The sequence below is a fragment of the Nasonia vitripennis genome, chromosome 1, assembly GCF_009193385.2.
Source record: "Nasonia vitripennis strain AsymCx chromosome 1, Nvit_psr_1.1, whole genome shotgun sequence".
NCBI classification, from domain to species: Eukaryota; Metazoa; Arthropoda; class Insecta; order Hymenoptera; family Pteromalidae; genus Nasonia; species Nasonia vitripennis.
In genome coordinates this window covers 660,825-682,939 of record NC_045757.1, presented here as the reverse complement: position 1 = coordinate 682,939, position 22,115 = coordinate 660,825, and the positions used below count along the sequence as shown (strand labels likewise).

Here is a 22,115-nt window from a genome sequence, read left to right as displayed (position 1 = left end):
TAAAACATAGCTATAATTATCGATGGATCAGATCGTACAGAATTTCATGGTAGATAGTAAAAATGTGTGTCGCATATCAGTCATCAGTTTTTCGGCCACTTGAAAGGACTTACGTAACGTTTTGTAATACTCACCGACTATATAGAGGGTTTCTCAGATCTAGCTCGTCGATGCTGTCGAAAAACGGCGGATAACCTGTACAATCCTAAGCAAAATCTGCAGTCGTTCAGGTGCTTGCGAAAATAAATGATAAAACTTGTGCAGTTGATCCGACAGGCATGCTCGGACGAGTAGACAGTCTGTTTTGAAAATCGCATTAGCCACGATATTATACTATTATAGTCTCCATCATCCGTTTCACATTATGTATACATTCACATTGTGCTAATGTTTTCATTCGCGACGATTCGACACCTATTGGTGTGTTTGTACAACTCGATCGGATCACTTGGACGACGCGGGTTCGCGTATTCGAAGGTTATAACCGATCCTGAATGTCGCCCGTGCAATACTCGCAACTATTTCTCTAACGTAATGTAAATACTCAAAGCTACCTATATAACCGCAATTGCCGATTTTGGCCTGCCTCGCATTTGATTTCGAAACGAGGAGCGCCCTCTCGCGGCGGCGACCGCAGATGACACATGCTGCGTCGGTAAGTTAGTAAGTAAGATTATTCGGTAATTTCGGTAAGGTGATATATATAGGTTCCGGAATCCGCGCGTTCCTCGTTTGAAGGTTAGAATTTCAAATGTTGCGCCCTTTCTACAGGCCATTCTATAGGCCATGCAGACCACCAATCAGATTTATTTTTCAGCGGCTTCACTTTTCGCGCATCACATTTTTCGATCGAGAGAGAATAAGTAGGTTGCAATTTATTGTAAATTGTAAAATCAAAAGAGTTTATCGTTGCCTGCTTACTCTTCCAGTATACATATTCCCAATTCGTTTCGTATATTTATTATTAATTATCATTCGAGTAAATGGAGTCGCGTGCGCGCGCGGTCGGCAGGTCGGCTGCACTTTGCACTCTGCATCAGCGGCGGGCGCCGAGCAGCCATTTCACTTTCGCGCGTCGAGGCTGATGCCGCCTGCTGCCGCTGCAATAACGCTCGACTCTCGGCATAGTTCTCGTACAGTGTGTTGCGTTACGTACTCGGACACAGCTTATATACTTGAGCGTTGTCCCCGATCTTTCGCACACAACTTTTTGCTCATCTTCTGTTTTCTCTCCAATCAGACGAAACAGTCGCATTCATTAGAGGCTCGACAAGTGCATAGTATAAACAAAAGTTTTTCCCTATTTATCAAAGTGTAACAAGTGCATCCCACCGATACAAGGACAGAGCCAAGCCGAAGACGCGCAAACTCGAAATCACGTGTGATACCTCTATCGCTATATCGTACAGTACGCGGTCTACAGCGTCGTATACCTGTATAGATCTCGCATGGGATAAAAAAAAAAACGAATCTTCCGCGAACACGCACACATAGCCAAGGTGCGCGCAACATAACCTCGAAAGCAGCGGTACATCAACAGATACACGCGGGAAAACAAAGATGGCTGCGCAGTGCGGGCCTTTCGTTTCGTCGAGCGTCTACTACGGCTATGTGCAACCAACGGCGGCTCCTAATAATCCGGAAATGCTGCAACAGCAGCAGCAGCAGCAAACGAATAACTATCAGAAGCAGCAACAGCACAACGGCATGGAGGTGGACTGTGACGCGCCACAGAAAAATCAGTTCCACCAGGCAATGTTTGCCGCCGCCGTCGAGGCCCAGGAACAGAGGAGCAGAAAGAGGGGCTTCGACGCTCTGCCCCAGGACTTTGACTACGAGGCCTACGTCGTGCCCAGGTTCAAAAAGTTCCGCGAAGGTGAGACCAATCGCGGCTTGGTTAACTCGTCTCTTTCGTACTATAACGTGGAGGACGGTTCCATTTAAACTAGAGTAATGCCTAATGTTTATCTTGACTCGATTTGATGACTAACTTGGCTGTCGCAACTCAAACTTCTTTCTAACTTGCTTATTGCTTGCTTATTTTAATTAAGAACTTGTTTACGTGCCTGATCAAAAGCGGCCACGCTTGAATTACGTATACAAAGCGCGGGGTTACGAACGCGATTTCTCCTCAAGCCTATCAGTACACAACAATCGGTGTAATTGCTCATAGGCCTGCTAATACATATTATGAAGCCTCAACAACCCGTTTACCAGTAACTTTATTGGTACCGCACGCGCGCGCGCGCACTAAAACTCGAAAGTATAATCAAAGCTCGCTCGCGCGCGGCGACAGCTTGCTCCAGATAGCGCGATATAATTTTATTATGAGTATATATCTTTGTACTTTAGCACCTCTGCCAAATTTCGCAACAAGCTCGCTTAGTTTCGCATATTCGGTTGCCTATATGTTTCGCGCTTAGAAAGCTTGGCGAAATTTCCGCGCGCGTCTTCCGCTTTCATTTGTTATTCAATTGTTGTCCATTGCTCGTTGGGGAGAACAATTAATGCGGTAATGCAGTGCAATCAAGTTTGCGGCGCGCGCCTCCCTTCGGAAATTGGATTACGCGAGCGTCGTCGCGTGCGCACGTGCCACTGACCGGCTTTTCCATCGCTCTGCGGTTATATACCTATACCTAAGTTACGTAAGTTCGCTGCAGTTGTATACTGCAGAACGGGCGCGCGAATTTTCTTGCTGCTTTATCACTTAGCTTTTCTCTGCTTCAAACTGAAATGTTCAACTAGAAGTAATTGTAATCGCATGCGCTGCAGTTAAAGGAATATCGAATATTAGCTTGGTCAAAGATTCGCATCATATTGTGTTAATAAAAGAAAAGAGAACAGACTAACAGGAAACTTTGTACACAAACTATAAGGTCTAGAGGCAGGCCAATCGCGCCAAGGGGTCTCTCTATCGTGGCGATGAGGAAAAGAGCCGCCGTCGCCGCATCGCAGCGTTTACGCGCGAGAGCCACAATCGATAAGTCAAGTGGGTTTGCTTTCAGAGGCGGTGGTAACAAACGTCTTTTCCATGGTGCAGGGGACTGGCTCAGGGCCTCATCAGATCAACGTGGACTGGCCCAGGTGTACCATGAGCCGTTATTACGCTTGAGTCCAGCAGCCGACTGCGACATGGCCTGCCAGCCGGCGACAGGTAATCTTAAATTCCAGTCGGCCGTTCAGACGAGGACCAGCTGCGGCAATGGCAGGTGCCAGGAGCTCGAGGACATGCTGTTGATGACGCACGGCTGTTCCTCTTATCATCACTATCGAGATACTCGGCTGTGCAGCCAGCCTGGCGACAGCGAGGAAGCCGAGTTTTGACTGCCCACAGGGTTGACCACCTTCATCGTTGACTCATGTGTATACTTGTGAAGCCTTGTTGTTATAAGTCTAGAGCGAAATGACTTTTTTTTTTTAATTTTAAGTAGACAATTCTATTAATTGCGATGTATACGTGTTCTTCAAGATTGGAAGAGAAAATATTATGTAGTTTATTTCTTTGTTTTCTGATTAAGCGGTGTACACATACTTTTTGAAGTGGTTAATCCATTGGTGCAAAATCTCTCTGCTCTCGTGCAGGGGGCAACAGATCACTAAGCGTATTCAATTTTACGCATTTATAAAGTAGACTAGTAGTGTTTAAGGTATTCACATTTTAATTATGGTAATACTGAATAAATATTTACTTTTGTATGTAAAAAAGAACCGAGTCTCTTGTTTTCTCTGCTCACTAGACACCTTTATTCACCTCACATACAGTCTTTTTGATTGCTACATTGTGTCCCTCTAAACAAGCTACTCTTGACAAGTATCTTTTGATCAGCCGAGTTCTATAAAAGATATACGATGCATCTAGTTTGTTGAAGGTGAATTAGGGATTTCAAGTTCAAGTTCCCTTTTTCTATAGTAAAGTAACACCTAAATTTGAACTTGGACGCAGAAAATACCTACTTGATCTAAATCACTATTTCGTGAATTCAGTAATTTCTGTCAAATTCAATCAGTTATCATCTATCAGCCTTGTAAAATCAAGTTACTACTCGTTAATCGAGTATCTAATCAAAAACACCCTTCACTTTTTCCATGCTGTATGTATCAATACATACAAAAGCAATAAAATAATATCCAAGAGAAGCATTCAAAAATATCGAGACAAATCTTGTAAACTAGTCTTCAAGAAAAACCAGAAAACCGTCTTCTATTTGAAAGTCGAGTCCTAAATCAAACGTTTCATCACATTGTTCAAGACACTAACGAGTCTTCTGTAAGTACCTACGATCCTATATCTAGCCTAGACCAAACGCTTCTGGAAGGCCCAAGCGAGAAGCATGAAGAGCTATTTCTGTAGATGGTCCATGCGTGGGCTACAACGGCTCCTGTGCGGTTGTTGACTCGTCGGTGTGCGTTCGAGCATCACATACTCTGCGCGGTCCCGTTCCTCTTCCGCTTTCAGCTCATCAAGGGTTAATATAGATATTGCTGCCGCAGCTTCGTCCGGATTGGTACTATCAACGGGATCTACGTATGGGCTGTCGCAATTTGTCTGTAGATAGGTGTAAACGCTAGTTTTTATTCTAGTTTAACTAGTTCGAAGGCCCACAAATTAATCAAAATACCTGCTGATTATTGTTAGAAGCTTCCTGCGTTATTATATCGGGCTCGGTCGCATCATTGTGAACCTGTGTACTCGAGGAAACTGTCATCGATAAGCTGGACATAGGATGATAATACTTTTCAATAGTGTCACCCAGGGAATATGTGTCCTGTAACATTAAAAATATACGTTATTTTCTTTTATGAATTTAGTCATAGAAAAAGGAAGAATTAGGTTTGTAGGTACCGAGGTTTCATTCTGTTCGGAAACTTGTTGATGCGTTGGATAATGCATGATTGGCGCTAATGACGCGGTGTCAATCAACTCACTGGTGGAAACTTGATTATCCGAGTTGAAGTTGCCAATGGCGCTTGGCAAAGTAGTGCTGCCTCGGGCACCAGCTTCGGATTCGTCATCACTCGAGTCCGTCGTATTACTTGCATTTGAAGATGGTAGTGGGCTCTCGTCAAGCTGTTAAGAGTGAGAAGATCTCCAAGTATAACTTATTTATCGGGAATATTTAATAAAAACGCCATTGAAGCAAACTTACTTTTCTGGATTCTAGGACATTCAAACATTGCATCAATATATGCCTTAAGTCATCTCGTCCAGCGATCTTCTTGGCAATCCTAAATGATGAAAAAACACGTTAAATACACAGCCAAAGTAAAACCATCAGATTGGTATCTGTATAATCCAATAAAACAAACCTCGCACATGAGTCCTTATCTCGTAATCGTGGCTGACGTCGATAACTTGTTACAGCCTCATCAACGCGACTGTGTTCTGGCTGCTGTTGCTGCTGACTTGACGATGCTTCGTTCATAGGCACATAGTTATTACGCTCTTCTTGCGGTATTTGCTGCAGATTCAAGGAGTACTGTGCGTCACCAGATGGTAAATGCGAATCCAAACCTTGCTGACGATTGCACTTGTTACTCCTGTGATTAATTATTCATATTACAATCTGTTTAATTTTTTAATAGAAAATGATTTATTTAAAACGAGTTTTAGATAGCTTACGCGTGTGATCCGCTAGCCGTGTTGGAAGATGACGTACTGGAGGCGACGGTTGCATGGTCCGTCACTGTTTTTGACGAACCTGATAGTAAATTCTGACGCGAGTAGCTGGAATAAAAAGTTAGTAAGATAAATTATTGTAGAGCATTATTTTAATTTAAAAAAAAATCACTTCACGCGTATGCATAGCGGGAAACTCGAAATTTTTACAAGCTTATAATTCGAGGTTTATTTCAAGTTATAATTTTTGTTACTGTTTTTCAAACACACGTTAGTCAATCATGATAGAAAAGCACACGGCAAAATGTTTGTCTAAAGGCTAGTATTCACTCCTACCAAACGAGTACGTACCCGACAGTTACCTACCACCTAAAATATCCTCGCTTTCCTTTGGTTATTCAATTATCATTTGGTGGACAAAAATGTACAATTATAAGTACAGACTAATTTCCATGGACAATTCGAAAGTTTATTTATTTATTTATTTTTTTTTTTTCATAAGAGTGTACACAAAATGCCCAAGTTTATACGTATATTTACAGATTGGATACGAAAAAATTTGCGGTACTCAAACTCTTGGCACATACTACACATGGACATTCGTTAATTTTCTTCGATCGATTTACATTTTTTTCTCGTCATACATACTAAACAAAAAAAATCCTTTCAAATATACCACGAGACTATCGAGTTTGGTAAAAGATAGATAAAACAGCGCTGAGAGACATCAGTACCACCACCATCCCAAGATTACCTTCTAAAGTTGTCCCAGTAGTTGTTGGCTCGGTTGCCAGGAGGAACCTGATTATTAAGCTGCGGCGGCTGCTGCTGCTGCTGCTGAGGTTGCTGCAGCTGTGGCTGTGGGTGATGACAATTCACCGGTGGTGGAGCTGGTGAGGAGGTAGGAAGTGAAACGAGATTTGGCAGAGACGAGCTTGGAGGTAACGGCGTTACATCAAAGTGCGGTTGTGCCGGTCTGCCCAAGTTCGAGTGCTGCTCTTCTGTATTATTGTTGCTCGTGCGTGAATGAGACTGACGCAGCTGAGCCTGAATGATAACATCATGCATTATTATTAATAGTAATTTGAAATAAAAATATTAACAGTAGCATCGAAACTCACCTGAAGCTGAGTTATGGCTGCTCGCATCGACTGCATCTCGCGCTGCTGAGACCAAAGAAGCTGGCAGCACTGTTGAACCGTTGTGCTCATCAATTGTAGCTGCTGAGCCTGAGAGCCGAGAAGTAGTTGTCTGTAATACTCGGCTGAACCCGCGACTGCGCCAGCTATGATACATGAGAAATTACGTTAGCTTGCATTAATAAAACGTATGGTAAAGCCCCAAATAAGTACCTTGCGGTGGTTGATTAGCTAACATGGCTGGCATGCTCCAGAAATTTCCTGGAAATCCATTTTCCATTGGTGGTTGAGAGCCAAGCTCCAACAAGTTCTCTGCCGTTGATATGCCATCTACACTAGGGTGGTGGGGTGCGGTATCTGAAATAATACTTTATACATTTTCTAATCATTCGATTAGACAACTCGGTTTGTAAATTACTAATACTACCATGATTGACAGGTGGAGGCCATAGGTTGCCTGGTGTAGTGCTTGTATGACTGTGCTGAGAAGTCGAATTTCTGCGACTGCCCCATTCTGGCCCACCATTTTGGTTCACGCTCAGCCCTGTGATCTGATCCTGAAAATAGAAATCCTCGATATAGAAGTACTTGTCAAATACATTGTCTAAGTAATTAAAAACTCTTATAGTAGTAACCTTTCTCATCAAGTCTTCGAGCTGCCAGCACTTGTTCTGAGCCTGCTGTCGTACGGTACCGTTGTTACTAGCCGTGTGATTGCTCTGCTTTTTTTCGACAAGTGTAGCCTGCGACAGCGGTGGTGTAGAGCTGGTTAACGAAGGTGGTGCCTGTGGATTTCCATTGCTTTGTTTCAAACGTCTAAGTTCGTCTCTAGCCGCTTGCAGCATCAACTGTTGCTCTTTTAACTCACGCGTGACCGCCTGCAACATCCGACCCTTCTCTTTCAATATTGGCATGGGTTGCAATGATTTATCAAGTTTAATGCAACATCAGTTTGATGATTTTAACATCTCAAACGTATCTTCAAACGTAACAATATCGTTGAAAAGTCACCTGAATTTGTTCTACGGATGGAAGCTCGCTGCGCTTGGGTTTGACTGTTTCATCGAGATCGTTGTACTCGTTGGAGTGGTTCTCCTCCAGCTGATAGACATCATCAACGCCGCCATTAATGATTGGAGGTTCATCTTCAACAAGTTCAGGTCCGGAATTCTGTATCCCATCGACAGGCTCACGTTCTCCTGTTGCATTGTTCATCAGAGCCTTTAAGTAGCTCAACTGGGCCTTCATTGCCTCCAATTCAGCAACTTTGTCACGCTGGCCAGTGGTTCGCGAGCTTTCGGAACTCTAAAATACAATCGAATATTTACTCATTTTTTATTTAATCTTGTCGTATGCATCAACTGGAATTTGTACCGACACAACTAGCTCTTTCAATGTGCTCGACTGCCTGGAGCTCCTGCATAAGATGATCCATATGTCTCTTCTTGTTTTCCAACTGTTGCAGCTTACCCCTCAATACTTCGGTTTCCCTCTCAAGCTGATCCACATTTCCTTGATTGGGTTGTTCCTCGGCTCCTTGAATATGCTCTTCGCCTTCTTCCTCCTCCTCATCGTCAACGAGCAAAGCTTGTTGAGCTTGACGGGCCTCGTTCAAACGCTCGCGAACTCTCAGCTGCATTCCTACCAGCTGCGCCTGATGTTCCTGCAGCTGGGCCAACTTGTGTTGAGATTCCTCCACTTTCTTACGCAGCTCTTGCTCGCGCACATCCTCGCCGTTTTCCAACTCACCATTCTGTAAACGGAAGATGCAAAGCGTTGAAAATCAATCGATTCAAATGAAAGCTTGTATTTTTTATGTTAGTAGAGTGGAATTCTTGTAACCTCGGCCGGCCTCCAGTATTTTTGACAATCCTCCATGAGCTTGCTCAGCTTTACTTCGCTGTCGTAGAGATCCTCGACCATCTTGCTGAGCTTGTCGTGCTGGGCTTGTGCTCGCTATCGCGCGGAAATTATTTTTCGTTAATCACAACTTATTGACTGGTTTATTCAGCATTAATAATAACGGTTGTTATTCAATTTTAATGGGTTCAAGATTTCAGAGGTCGATCGTAGGGTATTCGTAAATTTTGTATTTAAAATTTTAATAACGCTACTTACGGGATCACTGGATTGACTGAGAGAATCCATCATGGTAGAAGTCACTTTTATATATTCCCGTATCTGATTTAGTCGACCCTCTACTTGCCCTCGTTCAGGCTGCAAATATTTAAGCCATTCGTTATACATCGTTTCAATCTCAAATATCTGCTAGTCAAAATGCATTCATGTCGCTATTGACTCTAAGCTGCGCAATAGCATCGTGTATATACGCTGCTCCTGTTCCATTAGTGGACAGGCGTTAAATGCGGAATCATCGCTATAACGTTATTGACGCATTTTCACTTCCTCGACGTTGCGGTTCTATCAATCTAATGCAACTCGCTCACCATCTTATCCGTGTTCGTTGGCTTGGCCGTGAGATTCGGCGGAGACTGAGTTCTCTGATCCACGGGAGAAGTCATTTTCAACCAGGGCGTCAGGTCCTCGAGCGCGTGGATGTTCGGATATAATTGGCTGTATGCGTTGTATAGTCCTGAAATAGTAAAATGACGCATCAGTACTGAATCAATTGGGAAAAACGTGTTGAGAAATGGTCGTATTAGAATCTTGTAATGTCCCAGTTATTTTACAGTTACTACATTTAATTCATAATTAGAAGCAAATAATTAGACCCTTATTATGATGAAGCAAGTTATAACGTTTAAACGTTCACCCATCGTAGATTTGGTGGCGCTATAAATTCTTGTCGCAAAATTTTTGTTTGATCGACATTTAATACAAAACCTATCAACGTTTTCTCTTACGCTAAAAAAAGTATCTGTTACACTAATACGGAAGGTTCAAAGTTCACTGCACTCTTCAACAATCCCGACCGAGCACGTGTTCGTCTATCTTGAGTTGCGAGAAAGAAGAAAAAATTAAAGCAGAATCTTACCAATATCCGGAAGATCGTAGGAAGCGATCGGCGCACTGGGTCTGGCGTTGCTGTTCTTGGCCGTCCTGGCGGACGTCACCGGGGTGCTGCGGCTACTAGTCTGGATGAGCTCGCACGCCGGATGCCAGTCGAGCTGAAACTACGTGCAACACGTCAGAATCTTAGATCTAAAGATAAACCGGCGCTGCTCCGCCCAGAAGCTGCGAGAGTCCGTATTATTAGACCGCCTAATAATAGAACATCCACAGGGAATAGGCTTTTGACTATCTGGGCGGCTGGTTTGTTTATTGCCGAGGAAAGCGCGATTTCGCTTTTTATCAGTGATGTGGAGCGTTTGATAACGTTTTGGTGGTGAACAAATTCAACTTTAGAACTTGCATTCTGCAATGCACTATAATTAGCGTTAATTTTAAATCATTGAGACAGCGTCAACATGTTATTGATAATCAAATTGAGCTTGTGCAAACAGGATTTTCCTAGCAAGTGGTGTAATTATGCAAAGCAATAAATAAATTTGATTGAATTTATAAGCCAAATTTTTGGTAATTCTTAATCCTGTTTCTCACCAAGTTATTGGCATGTTGAGCCTGAGCTCGAGGTGCTCGGCGGCAATTGCTGTTTTGATTAGCTGCTCTGTCCCTTTCTCGGTTTCTGTCACTGCGTCTGTTGCTCTTAGGGAATGCACCAGTACTGCGAAGATGGTCGTTGATTCCAGGTGACATGGTTGCTGCAATTTGCCAATATGTCTGGATCGTTTCTTTCTTCTTTCTAAAAACATGGCAATATTATATATTAGAATGAATGACAAGTCACATTTTAGAAGCAGACCGTAGAAATACAACTGCGATAATGTTGGAATATCCAAAGCTAATTTACAAGACTTGATCTAGTAGTAAACAAGAAATTATTAAAAGAGCTAGACGTAGCACAATATAGCATACAGACAGCGAGACTAGAAAACATGCGAGTTGGTTAATCTGGAATCTTGTAATTAGTAAAACTCGATGATACAGGTGAATCTACTACTTTGTAAAATACTGATAGAAGAGACACGAATGAAACGAATAATTAGACTCACCTGTAAAAATATTTCACTCCGACGCGATTCAACGCTCATGAAACAAATGCCAAAATTCTGTCAACATCTTCGCGCGTATAACCCACGCCACCAATGCCTGATCTGTACCATAAAAACAAACCCGTCCCCATGGAATTTATTTGCAAACACAACTATCATGGTGCAGCCATTTTTAAATGCCGCATGTGTCAAAAGCGACAATAATAATAATAACCAACATGGCGGACGACATTCTTTCTCTCGTCTTTTTTATCCGCAGTTGATATATGCGCGTTCAGCAGATGCAGCTATAATATATGCAGCGCGAAATTCAAATTTCCACGCAAGTGGAGGCGCGCAAGTCAAATGCCGATATGGTGGCAACATGTTCACGACTACGAGAGTCAAGTGGAGGCTTGTTCTCCGAAAAATTTACGATTAACTATAGCTTAACATATGCAGCTTGCTATCGATATCAATTTTCTTTTAGTTGGTATTGCATTATAAGTAAAGATAAAACAAAGGATAGCACCGACTCTTAAGATTCACGAGAATAAGTAGCTGATCTTATTGTGTCATCTAAAAAAGTAGAAAAATATTACGAAATGCATGGAAAGCTCGAAAATGAATTAATTGCAAAGCAAATATAGCGAGAAACGCAGGACCATCATCCGTACAGAAGGTATATGCATATATGTATACATACAGCACTCTGGCATTATTCTTGGAATCTATACCGCGGTATAGCAACAACTTGTATTATAGAGGGTCTATTTATTCCTCGTTGGCGATATGTGCTCAGTTTCCGGTAAATCGGTCGACTAGCAATATGTGTATATAACTCAAAATTTTTCCTAGATTTATAGGCCATACGCAAGTTACACATAACCAAGACCAGTGCGTGACATAGAAGCCGAATTAAATTACCGAGAAATCTATTAAAGTTTATTTCGTCGATAATAAAAGATAAAATTTCCAAGTATAACATATTCGTATTATCATATGATAGAAAATTACTTGGAACTGGTATAATGAATAAATTGAGTAAGTGCAATGTCCAGTCCGGAAAGCTCGAAAGAACAAGTATATTTAGGTTATAAAAAAATACAAGACTTGAATAAATCGATTCCCAGGCCAAAAAGAGCTCAACGGCAGGTCCAGATCGCCAAAGTCATCATCGGTAGGCGTCAACTCGCCGCCTTGCTTGCTTTTGCGTCCTCTGGCTCTGCACACAGGCAACGATAAGGGCAATAACAATAATAGGGCCCACGACAGAGGCAGACCACTGCCGCCGTTGCGCGAGCAGGTTCATGGCAAATTCGAGTCAGCCGTGCAAACGTTCACAGAGAATACGATGATGGCCGGCTGCGAACTCGTTGACTTGGGCTCGAGTATAAGCAACGACAGGAGCAACGATAGGTCTCGAATCGACGTCGACCTTGGCCTGATCGGCCTCAGGCCCGAACATCTCTTGTCGCGGTTGTTCTTGATCAAGCCAGACTTGCAGCTCGACGCGAGCTCGGCCGAAACTATGATCAACCCAGTAACGTTGTTGTCCAGCCCAGCTGCTAATGTAAGCCACCAGGCGCCTTATTATGATTCAATGGAGATCAGCCACCAAGTTCACAATAACGAACTGCAGGGGAACGACGAATTTTATCATACGCATCGGAAACGCGATTTGTTCGCATCAGTCGAGGCAGTTCCGGTAAGCTACACCACATAGGAATTTATTCACGAATTATGAGTTATATAATTATTGGATCGATCCATTCTGTACGTATAAAACGCCAGCCCGTCGCTAATAACATTAGCAGCTGCAATGATACAAACTTGCCTGAATACTCCTGCAGCCTTCAGTACATCGACCTAGACGCATTCCAGGCTGAAATGGGCCTGACGCGTCACAGCCTGCATCATCATCAGCAACAGGTTGACGCAAACGTGGACGCGGCATCGGCGCTACGAAAGGTGCAGCAGCAAACTGATGCTACCAAAAAAAGAAAGGTTATCGAAAATATGCTACAATTTACAAACTATAGATTTAATATTGACAAAAGTTAATGCAACTGCGTAAATTATATGTTTCAGCAAAATAAAGCTCTTTTAAAAGAGCGAAATATAAGTTGCAGCCAGTGCCCGAGAAAGTTCAGGTCAGCGGGTTACCTCAAGATTCACTTCAACTCGGCCCACCCGAGCGATGGTACGATCAGCAAGTGCCGCTGTAACGTATGCGGCAAGGGTTTCTGTCACGGCGGTGCCCTGGCTCTTCACAAGAGACGATACGCCTGCTCCCTGTCTACAGCTGTGCCAGCTGAGCCGCGGTCAATAATGCCATCGATACAATGGCAGCACTAGTGCGTTAACGAGCGGAGCAATGCGGGGCAGCCTGCGAACCGAGAGATCAACTTGTAATCCCGCGTGAGTTTTACTTATGAGTAGCTATTTTTATTGTGTAAACCACAAAAATATTCATATATTTATTTCTCAGAAAATATACTATTGTTGTTACCATGCCCAAACAAAGAAGTTATTTTATCGGATGGTTTGATTTTTAAATTTCGCGCTGCAACATTTTTAGCGGGAATTATTTTGACTTGAGAGTTCATCGCCCGGTCGGGCAGTTTTGCACATTAAGAACAAATAAGTTTCATTATTCACATAATTAGAAAGAACAAAAATTATTATATGCAGTAAGGAAAACTAGTTGATCTCAATTTTGTAATTATTTATTATTTGTATTACAAAACTATAATAAATATATACTTAAAACCGTCTGGTTTTATCTTTTATTCTATATCTTATTGTACTGAATTTTTTCTTGCTATTCAATATCAATATAGTAACGCATTTGTACCATCGCAATCACTAATCCTATTCCTAAAACTTGTAAATAGCTTGTATTTATACAGCAAGTCAGAAACGCAAGTATAAAATAAAAAAGGCTTGTCAACAACAATTTACAAAAAAAAATACAATGAACAAGTATAATTTATCGATTTCGCAAATTATATCTCGTGCAAATAAAGGGCTCTTCTGAAAAAGAATCGCTACTGCAGTCTGTTTGCTCACTGGAATCCATGGAGGTTGTTGTGTCACTCCAGGAACTGTCCTCCTCGTCACTGCTACTCGATGTGCTGGATATTTCCGAACCCAGATCTGGAGATACTTTTATCTTCCTCATCTTTCTCCTTCTGGTGTTGTACACCTTGCCTTTTACAGGTATTACTTGCAGTTTCTTCTTGTTAGGTTCTTTTTTTGTAGCTATTTGAACAATGTTTAGAATTAGAAATGTATTGAATTAAAAATCTAGTCTATTTGTTGTTACCTTCATCTTGTTGATAAGTATCATCATCATCTCTACTGATATCCACAGGATCTCCATTGTTGGTTACATCGTTGTCTTGCTGTTATTATTATCATTCTTTTTTATTTTATGTACAAGCTATTATAAAGACTAGATTTAGAAAAAAAATACATACATTTAGCTTTGGTGATATTGGGGGCGTCAAGTTATCTTCAAGTTTGCCTGATGCTTTCACTGGCTCAATGATCTTTTCAGCTTGGTCATTGTCCTGCACAGCTTCTTGTTCGACCAATGACTGGTTTTTTTCCACTTCTTGATCAGATTCATCAGTGTAATCGCTTGTTTTCACACAAACGATTCCATGATTCGAATCGCACTCTTCATCGTTTTTACACCCTGCAGTACCCAAATCACTCGTTTGGCTATTGTCTTGCTGCTCTACTAACAGCCTCATCTCTTGATCGGATTCATCATCATCGACTTTGTTATTGCAAGAATTTACAATGCCAAATGTGGTGTTATCTTCTGTTGTACATTCATCTATACAAAACAAAATGAAGAAAGTAGACCTTTTGTTTTAATATAAAAAAGTGATATGATACATAATACAATACTTAAAACATCTTGGACTGCAGTTTCCTGATCAGGCCTTGGCAATAGGTCTAGATCGAAATTCACTGATGCTTCATGCAATTCTTCTTCTGCCATAAGGACTTTGTTCGACTTTTCCGTTGGGCCAGATTTAAAATTAAAATAATCGATAGGATCGAATTCTTCATAGTCCTCATCGGTTTTACTCTCATCTACGTCTTCCGTTAATTCGATCTCTCTTCTTAACATCAGATCACCATTCGGTTGATCAACCAGCGCAGATTTGTCGAAAATTTCGCTGGCGGCATCAAGTCCAATATTTTGGTCTTCGTCAGTAGTTTTACTCATACCTACGAAAAGCAAGTTCGATAAAACAATGAATTTCACAACTTTCTTTTTTAAATTATGCGACAAAATCGATTCCATTATACTTACTTGGAGAAAAACAATCACCTTCATCTTGATCGTCGTCCTCTGGAGTTTTCGGTTCATCGTCGGGCGTCAAGTCCATCTTCACCGTATCGTCCAAGTCATCAACGACCTTTTCTCTTGACTTCCCTGCTGGACCATGATCATTGTCGATCGAGGAATTTCTGCTGCTCAGATAGCTACCCATTAGATCAGTTTCGAATTCGAACATCAGAGAGTCGACCATCAGCTCTTCGACAACTAACACGTGAGGCGCATCCATCGCGCGCTTATAGAACAAAATAAAACTCAGACTGACGATGCTTTGACTGCAGGTTTCGACAAGCTATACTCATAAGTATATAGGTAACGTGCAGTCGCATCAGAGGCGCGAAGAAGACTGCTGCCTTTTCTTTGTGCTCGCGGTGTTTTTTAGTCTAGTTTGTATGTACTTGTGACTTATGTCCGCACAATCTGTATAAGTACCAGGAAGATAAACAGTCCGAGCTATTTACGCATATTTCTGTACTACTATATAGTCCGGCGGCCAACGCATGGGTGCTTTACACAGCGTTTTACTGAATTTTTTCGCTACAGTATAGGGGCTGTTTGTGTCAGTAGTGAGTACTTTTACTTATAACTGCTCGATTTCGAATCAATTGAATATTAGAACGTTTGCGTGTACTGCGCGAGTCTCCGAGTCTAAATTCTGATCTGCGAATTGTGATCTCGCGGAAAATTTTGAACGCGAAGGTTGGTAATCGTTATTACAGGTGCAGAGACTGCGCAGTGCGCGCCGGTATCGCGTATCGCGCATCATTTATTCGCGGGCTCGCAGCATTTGCTTTTGCTATAGATTGTTTTTTTCTCGGAAGACCGGAACTGAGAGAATTTGAACCTTATTATACTTGCCAGTCGTAATATAGTCTGTAAACACTCGCGTCTCGCACGTCAAGTATATACTTACATCAGTATGTACTATAGGTAATCTCACCTAACTGCTAAGTAGGTACTTATTTACTGTGCGCAAGATTTCATCGGCAGTTTTTGTTTTACGAGACGCCGGTATATAAGTACTTACTTATGTCGTGTGTTTTTTGTAACAAAAGCGAAACTAATAGTAGAAATACATACATTGTTTATCGTCCTTCAAATTGATAAATTAATGGCGGTTTGTCAAGCTATTTTAGCATAAAATTGGGCAGATATTTCATATGATTCTGTACAAGTAAATGTATGTATAATTATTGACGTCGATGTACGTTTATATAGTGTTTATTTATCTTGTAAAACAAAGGTTATACGTTTAATTAACGAGATTTCCTTTCTAGTTGCAGTTGTGAATTTTTTATCTAATTCTAAACCAGCAATGAATGTTGAGCGGCAGATGACTATAAACAACTTAAACTCTAGGTAGGCAAGACTGTTTATGTATGATACAAAATTTCGATGAGTAAAGCATGAATCTCTATCTACTGAAGCTTTAAAAGATGCCAAAAAGTATTATCGCGATTTAAAGCACACTGCTAAGCTACATACTCACCTATGGAACAATTATTCATCCAGTATATCAAATGCACCAGAGGGTACTGAAGAACTGACCCTTGGATTCGAAGGCAGGTCTTCCTTCTTCTATCACATAGGCAAGTACCAAGAATGTCTTCATGATGTTGAGAGAGCACTGGTTATCACAAAATCCAACTTTCTAAAAGTCAAGTTATTGTATCGCAAAGCTGAATGTTTGACATATTTGGGTAGTTCTGAAAACAAGAATGCCCTGGAAAAGGCAAAGTTTTGGCTCAAGAAAATTGATGAAAAGAAAGTCAAAGCTGAACTGACCTCTCAATTCTTCATAACGGAAGACATTATAAAAAATATTATGCAAAGTGGAAAATCCATTGTTAAAAAGGCTGAGAAAAATACTAGAATTTGGGATGCGCTGGAATTGAAAGAAGCTGAAAATACTTGTAATTTCAGTCAAGTTTGTAACCTTTTTTTATTAGAATAATTTAATTAGAATAATTAATTTACATCACCAAATATATTATTCTGTAGGTATAATGAAAAGGATAGAAGGCACCTGGTTGCAACTCGTAATATTAAGCCAGGCGAAATAATATGTGTTCAAAAACCTTATGTTATGACTTCCAACACTGAGCTTACACCTTATGCCTACTGCTGTCATTGCTTGAAGGTCTCCTGGTCCTCTATACCTTGTAATGTATATGGATGGGCTTTCTTTTGTTCAGATAAATGCAAAGAAGAAGCTTGGGAGCAATACCATTATATGGAATGTTCTGTGATGCCCATAATTCGTCATACTGCAGAATCCCAGCTTTGGCGACAACTTGCAATAAGAACTGTAATTCTTGCTGTAAGAGAGGCTGGTAGCATTACATAAACTTAGAGCAGAGCTTGCTGAAGTAGATAATTGTACAGGTAAATTATTTTTCACTAGTTTAATAATGATATATTTGATTGATTAACATAAAAGTAAAATTAATTTATGGTAGATGAACAAACCAGAGGTTTTTCCAAAAATGGAAAATTCAAAAGTTTATACAGCTTGGCACATAAAATGTCGCCAAATCTTGCAAAAATACATATTCAAGATGCTATTCGAATTTTGCTTTCTTTTGCCAAGAATAGTACATTGTTTAGAAATGGAAAAAAGTTCAAAGTTGTAGCAGATTTCCAAAATGACACAGACGTTCTGTTTGTGGGTTCCCTCATTTTGAGGCTTTTTGGTATTTTCAGTGTTAACTATCAAGAAGTAAGTTGAAAAAATAAATGTTTTGACATTTGTTGCTGCTACAGAGGAACTACAGTGTCGCCACTTTTATATTTGATGAATCACAGTTGTGACCCAAATGCAGCTATAATGTTAACAGATGCTGGCAAGATGATTGTTTACTCTCTCAAGCCTATAAAAAAAAAATGCTCAGATAACGAGACAAAATTTTATAATATAAACGTGTACAATTCTTGTTTTAAATTGCAAAACAAAAATTTCACCTAAATTTGTTTCTATAAATTTCATTTTGATACTCTATTCTTATGGTGAATGGTACATATTATCAAAGAAGTAGAAAATATAGACAAACCATGACAAAGAAAGCTTACAATTTCACGTGCACTTGCCAAGCTTGTCAAGATGATTGGCCATTGCTAATCACACTCAACCCAAAAACTGTAAAATTTGTCTTATTTTATTTGCTTAAATCTTTTTTCTTATAAATTTGTTTTATAATATTTGTTTCTTGCAGGATTTAGCTATATCAAATATCAGTAATTCTGATTAATCTTCTAAATTAACACCAGAAATTTTTCAACAAATCCAAGATTTAATAACATTAACAAAACAAAAAAAAACGATTTGACAAGCAAACTGTGTATTTTATTTAATTTAGGTAACATTATAAAAATTGCTACTGCTAATTATAGCCAACTTCTTATACTGTTTGTTCATTAGTCAATGCTCTTATGACAGTTTTATTTGACCATGGTTCATATTACCAGTAAATGCAAAAACTGGTAGTATAATATGTTAAAATTATGGTTGTAGTCATTTTGCTCTGCTGAAATTTGAAAATTTTTACTTCTGTTTCTTTTAAAGTTATATGTAAATAATTTAAAACTTTTACAATTATGACCTGTATAGGTATATATATGTTATAATATAACATGTATGATACTAAATAATAATGAAGTTCAAGAGTATTAAACTAGTAGTTCAAAGTACTTTATTGATAGCTAGTTTCACAGATTGCTTCATGCTTGTGAACTTCACGCCATGGGTCTTGCTCCTATTATAATGATTGTTTTAAACTATTATATTCAACGCTTCCTACTAAACATACAATAGAAGCAATGTTAAATTCAGATGCATAATACAAATAGTATAATAATACACACACTAACAATTTAAATTTAAAATTTGCATTTTGAGACGTCTGAGAAGTCACGCGAAAGAGGGCGCTAAATCAAAACAAAACAACTGACGCGCTGATGCTCTTTGTCCGCTAGATTCCACATTTGTATTTTGTTTTTGTTTTCTTTTTGGCCAATGGTTTGTCGTAATATAATATCCATCAGGGCTTGAAGGCTATTAATATTTCGTTAGTGCAAATTTTGGCCTTTTGTGTCATTTTATTCTTTATGTTATTTGTGCAAAATAGGCAATGAATTTTTGTTAGAGGTTATTTTAAATATAAATATATAACAAAGAAAATAAATATCTTAAAGAAAGGTAAGAATATTTAATCAATAGAATATTAATAGTTTCGTATATCTATTTTTCGAATTTTTCATGTTATTTCATAGAATGTCATTAATGAATACAACAATGGATAACGATATTGAAGGATCTGTAGTATTAAATAAATTTATTGTTAACCAACTGGGATCCGAGAGGTCACAGAGTTTTATGAAAGAAAATTTAAGATGTACTACGAAATGTTTGGAAAAATCTCGTTCTCTACGAAAGGAGGGCAATGACCTCTATGTTAAAAAGCTTGATAATCGACAAATGGAAAAAATATTTAAACTCTACACAGAAAGTATAGCATATGCACCCAATGATTCAAAAGATCTAGCACTGGCCTTTGGCAATAGATCTGCTTTATTATACAAAATGAACAAATACAAAGAAAGCATAATCGACATTGACAGAGCACTTGCTCTAACAACATCTGATTGGCAACTAAGAGTTAGGCTTCTATGTCGTAAAGCTGAATGTTTAGCTGCTTTAGGTTCATCTGATTGCAAAAAGGTGTACAAAGAAGCTGTTTCTTTGCTGCCTAAGAATATAGATCAAAATTCGAAATTCATTCTGTCTGCAGATAGGGCTGTAAATAAATTTGATGCAGTAGAGGCAAAAAATATTGAAAACCAAAAGAAATGTGTGAAAATTACATCAAGAAAGAAAATTGAAAATCCTATTGCACCAGCTGTTAATGTACAGTATGATGAAAATTATGGTAAACATCTTGTTGCTGCTCGAGATATTAAACCTGGAGAGATAATTTGTGTGGACAAATTATACGTAAGCTGTTTAAATTTAAATAATTTTCATGCTTATTGCGATCATTGTTTCACCAAATCATGGGTAAACATACCATGCGATAGTTGCAATTGGTGCATGTTTTGTTCTGAAGAATGTAAAAAATTAGCCTGGATGAAATATCATGATTTTGAATGTACTACTGTTTCATACTTGTTAAGTAATCATGAAATCGATTACTATGATCGTCTTAGTTTAAGAAGTCTGTTAAAAGGCATTAGAGAATCAGGAAGTATTTCAAAATTTAAAGTAGATTTACAGTCTGCTGATAAATGCATAGGTAAAATTTAACATCATTTGTTTACTAAAGTAAAATTATACTATATAATAATTGGCATCTTTTATATAATTGACTTGGTGTTTTTATGTGTACAAATGACTAACTAGATAATCTACAACTTTTTCAGATGAAAATGGCGAAATACTACAAAGCAATGGTTTTAAAGGAATATTTTCAACTACTCAATGTAGGAATATTCCAACACGGTCTATGCAAAAGTGTGTGATCAACAGTGCAATAGTTTTAATTATTTTATCCAAATACACTGCATTTTTTGGATCAAATCACAAGTTTACACAAACTCAAGATTTATTAAAAAATGAAGATGTATTATTTGTAGGGTCCATGTTTTTAAAAATCAGAAAAAGTGCAACTATTAGTACTCATTTAGTAAGTAAAATTCTTTCCTAAAATGTAGTATAAGAAAAATGTTGACTTTGTTCAATTAGAAAACTAATTTATTTTTTTCAGATTAAGAGAGAAATTACCGATTGTAAATATTCCAATGATTTCAGTCAGTATAAACTAGATGATTGTTTTATCAAAGGAGCTTGTTTGACACCAATACATTTTTATATAAAGCACAGCTGTTATCCAAACACCAAGAAATGTATAACAAATAATCAGGAAGTAATTGTTTTTGCACTTGAACCCATTGAAAAAGACTCTCCAGTATGTGCAGCTTGTGTATATTATATTCTGAGTGTTTCTTTTTTTACAAACTTAGGTATAATACAAGTTCTTTACATTTCAGCTGTTTATGTCATATCATGGAGCATTTTATGAACTTGAAAAACCATCTAGACAAAGTTTGATTAAACAAAATATGAGTATTATCTGTCAGTGTATAGCTTGTGAACAAAATTGGCCTACATTATACGAGTTGTACAAAATGCCAAAGGTAAAGTGTATTAGTCTACATTGTAAATAGTGATCTGGATTCTAGTAGTACAATAATTATGTCTTTTTGCAGGAGAAACCACTTTTATATGCTAAGACCTACAACAGAATAGAATCAGAATTATTTGATGAGAATAATGCTCTTGTAAAACCCATATTAAACTGCCATGAACAAGTACAATATAATCAAGCTACTTTAAAGCAGTTAACAAAGGCTATGGAGAAAGCTCTAAAATATCTGGAACAGCCTTCTGTTGTCATTAGCGAATTAATGATTTGTTTGGAGATAGTTTATGAAAAGCTTGCCAATTCAGATTTGCTATGCTGTGTAACAGGGTGAGACTTAACGTGAGAGGAGAAAATCACAAAAGGAGACGCCGGGACCGGGAATCGGATCCGGCGCTCCCGAGATCTCTAGGCGCGCGTGCTACTACCACTTGAGCCAACGCCGCCCAATTTCGTCACTCTCTATCCTGCCTCGATTACCGGCGTGGCGAGGGACGTTGTTCCTCGTTACAGCTAATATCTTCATGTCAACTAGTTTGTATGTGTGTATATGTATATAAAAACACGTTTTACATATTTTTACTGCTTTTTTTAAATCTAATAAAATTTTTTATTGCTGACTGATATGATTCTGTGAAACACTTGCTATACGTTGGTTTACTAAAACTAGTAATTCATTTATGTACAGTTTATAAAGGTTAATACAAGTTGGTTAATAAATAAAGATTTAAATAATCGGATTTTACATTCTTT

General features: G+C 39.1%; 6 protein-coding genes across 14 annotated transcripts; 4 read left to right on the top strand and 2 right to left on the bottom strand.

The window, feature by feature from the left end:
* Positions 1-934: 934 nt before the first annotated feature.
* LOC100120477 lies at positions 935-3,708 on the top strand. 2 transcript variants are annotated; one of them, XM_008204458.4, is made up of 2 exons: positions 935-1,876; positions 3,041-3,708. In XM_008204458.4, exons 1-2 carry the CDS (start codon positions 1,561-1,563, stop codon positions 3,322-3,324), a joined length of 600 nt encoding a protein of 199 aa, XP_008202680.1. In that variant the 5' UTR covers positions 935-1,560; the 3' UTR covers positions 3,325-3,708. The 2 variants fall into 2 exon arrangements, with proteins under 2 accessions (XP_008202680.1, XP_008202679.1); XM_008204457.4 differs by having other exon boundaries at positions 950-1,876; positions 3,008-3,708.
* Positions 3,709-3,717: 9 nt separating this feature from the next.
* LOC100679056 (transcription factor SPT20 homolog) lies at positions 3,718-11,101 on the bottom strand. 3 transcript variants are annotated; one of them, XM_003425443.5, is made up of 19 exons: positions 10,830-11,101; positions 10,318-10,519; positions 9,752-9,890; positions 9,204-9,349; positions 8,875-8,973; positions 8,599-8,712; positions 8,135-8,509; positions 7,768-8,061; positions 7,392-7,634; positions 7,184-7,313; positions 6,970-7,113; positions 6,739-6,902; positions 6,372-6,664; positions 5,621-5,725; positions 5,308-5,538; positions 5,148-5,226; positions 4,844-5,068; positions 4,620-4,766; positions 3,718-4,546 (listed from the first exon to the last, which is right to left on the bottom strand). In XM_003425443.5, the coding sequence occupies exons 2-19, from the start codon at positions 10,471-10,473 to the stop codon at positions 4,340-4,342; spliced, it is 3,291 nt and encodes a 1,096-aa protein (XP_003425491.1). In that variant the 5' UTR covers positions 10,474-10,519; positions 10,830-11,101; the 3' UTR covers positions 3,718-4,339. The 3 variants fall into 3 exon arrangements, with proteins under 3 accessions (XP_003425491.1, XP_008202669.1, XP_016842619.1); XM_008204447.4 differs by having other exon boundaries at positions 3,721-4,546; positions 7,392-7,649; positions 10,830-11,064; XM_016987130.3 differs by lacking the exon at positions 8,599-8,712 and having other exon boundaries at positions 3,721-4,546; positions 7,392-7,649; positions 10,830-11,064.
* On the top strand, positions 11,092-13,580 carry LOC103315472. 3 transcript variants are annotated; one of them, XR_004226477.2, is made up of 6 exons: positions 11,092-11,490; positions 11,667-11,852; positions 11,942-12,516; positions 12,603-12,815; positions 12,900-13,229; positions 13,300-13,580. XR_004226477.2 is itself a non-coding variant. In XM_016987147.3 (4 exons), the coding sequence occupies exons 1-4, from the start codon at positions 11,840-11,842 to the stop codon at positions 13,164-13,166; spliced, it is 1,068 nt and encodes a 355-aa protein (XP_016842636.1). In that variant the 5' UTR covers positions 11,600-11,839; the 3' UTR covers positions 13,167-13,580. The 3 variants fall into 3 exon arrangements, 1 of the variants encoding a protein (XP_016842636.1); XR_004226476.1 differs by lacking the exon at positions 11,092-11,490 and having other exon boundaries at positions 11,600-11,852; XM_016987147.3 differs by lacking the exon at positions 11,092-11,490 and having other exon boundaries at positions 11,600-11,852; positions 12,900-13,580.
* LOC100678072 lies at positions 13,522-15,785 on the bottom strand. The gene is made up of 5 exons (XM_031921692.1): positions 15,142-15,785; positions 14,730-15,056; positions 14,291-14,655; positions 14,137-14,215; positions 13,522-14,072 (listed from the first exon to the last, which is right to left on the bottom strand). The coding sequence occupies exons 1-5, from the start codon at positions 15,395-15,397 to the stop codon at positions 13,801-13,803; spliced, it is 1,299 nt and encodes a 432-aa protein (XP_031777552.1). The 5' UTR covers positions 15,398-15,785; the 3' UTR covers positions 13,522-13,800.
* Positions 15,786-16,032: 247 nt separating this feature from the next.
* Positions 16,033-18,556, top strand: LOC100678033 (SET and MYND domain-containing protein 4-like). 4 transcript variants are annotated; one of them, XM_008204456.2, is made up of 6 exons: positions 16,033-16,348; positions 16,446-16,527; positions 16,681-17,081; positions 17,170-17,553; positions 17,628-18,306; positions 18,381-18,556. In XM_008204456.2, exons 2-4 carry the CDS (start codon positions 16,484-16,486, stop codon positions 17,229-17,231), a joined length of 507 nt encoding a protein of 168 aa, XP_008202678.2. In that variant the 5' UTR covers positions 16,033-16,348; positions 16,446-16,483; the 3' UTR covers positions 17,232-17,553; positions 17,628-18,306; positions 18,381-18,556. The 4 variants fall into 4 exon arrangements, 1 of the variants encoding a protein (XP_008202678.2); XR_004344442.1 differs by having other exon boundaries at positions 16,040-16,348; positions 16,596-17,081; XR_001729385.2 differs by having other exon boundaries at positions 16,041-16,348; positions 16,596-17,095.
* A 359-nt stretch (positions 18,557-18,915) lies between these two features.
* LOC100120314 (SET and MYND domain-containing protein 4) lies at positions 18,916-22,102 on the top strand. The gene is made up of 6 exons (XM_001603917.5): positions 18,916-19,363; positions 19,438-20,456; positions 20,584-20,846; positions 20,928-21,128; positions 21,211-21,357; positions 21,430-22,102. Exons 2-6 carry the CDS (start codon positions 19,439-19,441, stop codon positions 21,694-21,696), a joined length of 1,896 nt encoding a protein of 631 aa, XP_001603967.3. The 5' UTR covers positions 18,916-19,363; position 19,438; the 3' UTR covers positions 21,697-22,102.
* Positions 22,103-22,115: the final 13 nt, after the last annotated feature.

Coding starts and splice junctions, on each gene's coding strand:
- LOC100120477 (XM_008204457.4), top strand. CDS start 1,561: ATGGCTGCGCAGTGCGGGCCTTTCGTTTCGTCGAGCGTCTACTACGGC. Junction 1,877..3,007: donor GTTCAAAAAGTTCCGCGAAG/GTGAGACCAATC, acceptor TTGCTTTCAGAG/GCGGTGGTAACAAACGTCTT.
- LOC100679056 (XM_008204447.4), bottom strand. CDS start 10,473: ATGTCACCTGGAATCAACGACCATCTTCGCAGTACTGGTGCATTCCCT. Junction 6,903..6,969: donor AGCTAATCAACCACCGCAAG/GTACTTATTTGG, acceptor CATGTATCATAG/CTGGCGCAGTCGCGGGTTCA. Junction 5,069..5,147: donor ATGTCCTAGAATCCAGAAAA/GTAAGTTTGCTT, acceptor CACTCTTAACAG/CTTGACGAGAGCCCACTACC.
- LOC103315472 (XM_016987147.3), top strand. Junction 12,517..12,602: donor CATCAGTCGAGGCAGTTCCG/GTAAGCTACACC, acceptor ATAAAACGCCAG/CCCGTCGCTAATAACATTAG. Junction 12,816..12,899: donor ATGCTACCAAAAAAAGAAAG/GTTATCGAAAAT, acceptor TATATGTTTCAG/CAAAATAAAGCTCTTTTAAA.
- LOC100678072 (XM_031921692.1), bottom strand. CDS start 15,397: ATGGATGCGCCTCACGTGTTAGTTGTCGAAGAGCTGATGGTCGACTCT. Junction 15,057..15,141: donor AGGTGATTGTTTTTCTCCAA/GTAAGTATAATG, acceptor TGCTTTTCGTAG/GTATGAGTAAAACTACTGAC. Junction 14,216..14,290: donor CAATATCACCAAAGCTAAAT/GTATGTATTTTT, acceptor TAATAATAACAG/CAAGACAACGATGTAACCAA.
- LOC100678033 (XM_008204456.2), top strand. CDS start 16,484: ATGAATGTTGAGCGGCAGATGACTATAAACAACTTAAACTCTAG. Junction 16,528..16,680: donor ATAAACAACTTAAACTCTAG/GTAGGCAAGACT, acceptor TTATTCATCCAG/TATATCAAATGCACCAGAGG. Junction 17,082..17,169: donor GAAAGAAGCTGAAAATACTT/GTAATTTCAGTC, acceptor ATTATTCTGTAG/GTATAATGAAAAGGATAGAA.
- LOC100120314 (XM_001603917.5), top strand. CDS start 19,439: ATGTCATTAATGAATACAACAATGGATAACGATATTGAAGGATCTGTA. Junction 20,847..20,927: donor CAACTATTAGTACTCATTTA/GTAAGTAAAATT, acceptor TATTTTTTTCAG/ATTAAGAGAGAAATTACCGA. Junction 21,358..21,429: donor AGTTGTACAAAATGCCAAAG/GTAAAGTGTATT, acceptor GTCTTTTTGCAG/GAGAAACCACTTTTATATGC.